Here is a 4,415-nt window from a genome sequence, read left to right on the forward strand (position 1 = left end):
ATTTGAGACCATCAACAGGTAAGGAGTTTTTTTGTTTTCAGATTGGCTTTTAATATTTGCAAAGTTCTCTATTTATAAGTAAGACTAATTGTGTAAGGAATGGACCTGGTGGGCAGTTCTGCCTGTTACTAGCTTCACTGACTGCAAAATCTGGTTACTTTTTGTATGACAATACAATTGTGTCTAAATACTGCCAACTAGATCTAATACAAAACAATCTGGACATGGATGAGCAAGTGATCAAGCTTAAAAAGGCTAGGGCAAAAACATTCAGAATGAATAAGTATAAAAGAGTAGTAAAAGTATTTTCTTTTAAAAATAAATCTAGTTATATGGTAAAATTAAAGAAACTCCTATGATTATGCATAAATATTCTTTAAAATCTCAAGTTAAGTTTCTTATACTCTTATTCAACATCTACACAACAGGAGCACACACAGAACAGACTCTTCACAGATTTAAACAAGTATATGGGTTACAAATAATTGAGGTATGTTTAAGAAGTCTGCATCCAGTTACCCATTAATTTGTCATTTTAATCCACACCACTTTCAATTCATCAAGTAGTGAAAATGTAAACTTGACTGTATTTGGTCAAGCAAGTTTCAGACTACACATTAATTTATTTGAAATACACTCTAAGGGCGCAGAGAGAAGCATCATCCTGGGAAGAATCTTTTGGCCCACGGCCCATTACATTGGCTGCTGGACAATATTAACTGTGCTGTTCCCTGCCCCAAATAATATACACAAAAATAGTGAAGCAATGTGCACATCAAACATACATTGCTAAAGTATTGTTTATCTGAACTGTATTTCTGCCTGCACCTCTGTTTTCACCATAGGTATCATATTTGAAGCAATTCTGCTAACAAAAATTTTACCTTCATTCTGTTTTTTACAATATTCTTTCAGTACATTTCCCAAATTTGCTTCTAAGATTCAAAGCATTCTCTGCCTGAGTTCCCTACAGTAAAAACATCTGTAAAGAGACTACTCATTACTACTTTTCCCAATTTCTTTTAAGCAAACATACATTATTTTAGAAGTAATTAAACCTGAACTCCAAATAGCTCTTGCCCTATTTGGAGTTCAAATTTCAGTGTTGACCCTAATGCTGTTCAGGGGGATCTAATCCCTGATCTTAGGGCATTATGAAGGTGCCTAGCCTCTTAGATGAAGCTTAAAATCTTTAATTCAAAAGGAGTTATAGGAACTTTGCTTATTTTTTTTAATCAGAAAAAAACCCCAAGGTTGGATTGCAAGCTGATTCTTAAACACTTTGGAGCACAGCTGGATTATGTGCGCAGACTTTGAGATGAAGATTCCCAGTTAAACTAGAATATTTTCCTGTTTTCAATTCCTACAGTCCCAAGGTATTAAAAATAATCACATTGTATGTAAATAGTTCTCTGTCTAAAGGCAATAAACCTCACATAGGAGTGATCTATGCATGAAGGCTTGGGGCAATGCCTCATCTCAAGGAGAAAGAGAAGCCTGCATATAAAGAGAGCCCTCAAGGTCTGCAGCAGGGCTTCCCAAAGTAACTACCAGCAGCTGAAACTCCCAAAAATGTCTGTTACAAACAGTGTTGGGGCAGGCGTGGAAACAGTAAGACAACACCAGGACCTCCCAGCACAGTGCCATGGCCAGCTCACAGCATAGAGCTGTGAACAGAAGCATCCAACAACCATGAGTACAGAAATCAAAGAAGTTACAAAGCTCTACTTTTTAAAGCAATAAACACATCAAAGCCTGGGATGCTGCTTACTTCAACAGCATGTGCATGTAAAGGATGAGGTTTTCTTTTCATTCTCTGCTGCACAAAGTGACCTATCAGCCTTGAGGTGTGTGTCCAAAGAGCCATGTTTACTCTGCAGTTAGAAATGATGGTGACAACTATCTCCACAGGTGGGCTAAGAAAAAGTCAGTGTTACCTAATCAGGACATGCATCCAATAGAAGGAAAGATCAAATTAATGATAATATTTTCTTTCAAAAGCAAATGCCCCATCTTCAGAACTAATCTAATGGAAGATAAACTGTGAGACTCTAATGACTGGAGGTTGTGAGTTCAAGGACTTAAGAGATAGGGACAGTTTAACCTAAACTGACACTACACCCTCATCTGACCTCACCCTCATTCTAACCATGATGTACACCTAGCCAGTACACACCTGCAAGCAATGCTTGAGTGCTTAAGAACATTGCTATAAAAACCACTTCAGATTCACTCTTTAGTAAGCCCCCACCAACCTAGAAATGCTTCTGCTAACTTTCCAGTTGATTGCCACATACAATTTTCTACATTTCTGTTCTTATCTTCACTGATTATCAGCACAGCTGAACATAAACTTAGATTATGCACAGTGGGATGGAAGCTGATAAACCGATACCACAACTTTGCGAGTGATGCTGCAAACATTTCTTTGGAGGCAGGGGGTGATGATACTATTCACTAGTAAGGTGTCACTGTGAAAACCAGGATCACATACTACAACTTGCATTTCTTACAACTGGAAACACTGAGAATTTAAGAAGTGTTAGAAGTTGAAGCAACAGAAGCCACTCTAGACTTCTCAAAAGTGAAAGACCAATGTAAAGCCTATCCTAAGATGGACTTGGCTTATTGGTATGTAAACCCCAACTATTTGAATGTCAGTAGGTAAAGAAGACAAAATCACTTGGAGGAAGGGTGCTTTTGTTTGTTTTGGGTCTTTTTATCCAAAAGTTTTTCCAGCTGCAAAAGAGAATATCTTTTTCTCCTATAAACAGAAGAGTCCTGATCAAATTCTGAGTTCTGTCTAACATACCGTTGCAAATGTAGGTTAGAAAGCAACTTAGGTTAAACATAGGAAATACATGTAATTTTTATATAAGTGCTTTCTTTCTACTGCAATCCATACTCCCCCCAAAAAGGTTAAATCTGAATTTCTCTTTATGATCATTTCATTGCTCAGTTTTATGCATTCTTACCTTTAATGCCACAGGTAAACCTCCATGACAAGAACACATTTTTTGCTGTTAGCAAGACATTTGCGATAGGAACCTGCTGTTTTATTTCAGAGTGCATACTGTCAGATTGACAGAGAAGTTTCTCAATAGTGAGTCTGATGAACCACAGAAGGAAACACTTCCACCAGCTTCTCAGAAACCTAAAATAAATGCTAACCAGTTCACTTTCCATTTAAGTCTTTACAGTGGTGAATTATAAGCATACTTTCCACCCTCTGAGATGTACTTCACAGTAAGTTATTGGTCTCTGTGGTGGCTGAGACAAAGCACATGAAACTATCAAGTGTGTGAGCTACATATTAAGAGTACAAAAAATTCTTAGTTGACTGAAATGAGCCATGCACTAAAAAAGTTGATCAGCAGGTGTTACACACATCAATGTAGAGTCAGACAAGTCTACGAAACAAAAATATGCAAAAACATGGGGGGAACACACTTTCTGAGAACAATACTAACCTTGCTGTTCACTCTCTGCTTCAGCTTTTGCAGGACTTGGTGCTACAGGAAGAGGACGAGGAGGACGAGGCTTCGGAGTTGGGGGAGATATTTTCTTTCTTCCAATGTACTCTACATAAGTTCCTGGGAAATCCCCTCTCTCCCCTGTGGTTTCATTAAAGCCATTTAACCAACCGATTTCATCAGGCTTTGCTTCTTCCCCTTCACTGAATCCAAGTGCTAGTAAGGTACCTTTATTCACAGTTAATATATCTCCTAAGTGCAAGTCAATGTCTTCTTCTCGCTCTTTTTTGTAGTCATATAACGCTCTATATTGATATCCCTCAGCACTCATCTTGGCAAACGATTTAACATTCAAAAGTGTTATTAAACAGTCTCAAAATGCAATTGTCCAGTTATATTTTTATGTACAGAGAAATTCAAGATGTATTCAATGGAATAATGAAAAAGTCTCTTAAGTAATAAAATCCACCAGAGAATCAAAAAGCACCAAGATCTGTCATTTCACTGCTGATGTTTTTACTGATGTTTTTATTCTGAGTCAATGACTGTTGCAGAAGTAAGTGTTCCACTTCTTCTATGTCTAGCAATATTCTTCCAATTAGTTCCTTTGCTGGGTTTGCTGGCACTTCTGTGTCTCCATATACAAGTTCAGCCAACTCTTGCAGCCAGTCACACCTTCCTCAGATGAATTTGCCACAGATTGCCCACGTACCTTAAATGTTCTCCCACCAAACTCTACACACATGCTTTTCCTGGAAAGAGAAGAGAAAACTGATTCAATCATTTCACATTCTCTTGATGATTGTGAGCTTGGGATTCCATTTATGACTTAAGCTTTCTGCAGCCCTGGAAAAGATTGTCCTCCGCAAAAGAGTCTTATGTAACAATAAAATAAAGCGACCTTACAAAAAAAATCTGACAGCTAATGTTTGCATTTTTATG

The 4,415-nt window shown here is 37.6% G+C and overlaps 1 protein-coding gene across 1 annotated transcript in view; it reads right to left on the reverse strand.

The window, feature by feature from the left end:
* The window catches only part of PIK3R1 (phosphoinositide-3-kinase, regulatory subunit 1 (alpha)), a 53,114-nt gene extending 49,310 nt beyond the window's left edge, over positions 1-3,804 (reverse strand). The window contains exon 1 of the mRNA XM_009080693.1: positions 3,471-3,804. Coding sequence (XP_009078941.1) covers positions 3,471-3,804 — 334 coding nt within the window. The remainder of the gene's footprint in view (positions 1-3,470) is intronic.
* Positions 3,805-4,415: the final 611 nt, after the last annotated feature.

Source organism: Acanthisitta chloris, unplaced genomic scaffold, assembly GCF_000695815.1.
Source record: "Acanthisitta chloris isolate BGI_N310 unplaced genomic scaffold, ASM69581v1 scaffold11688, whole genome shotgun sequence".
NCBI classification, from domain to species: Eukaryota; Metazoa; Chordata; class Aves; order Passeriformes; family Acanthisittidae; genus Acanthisitta; species Acanthisitta chloris.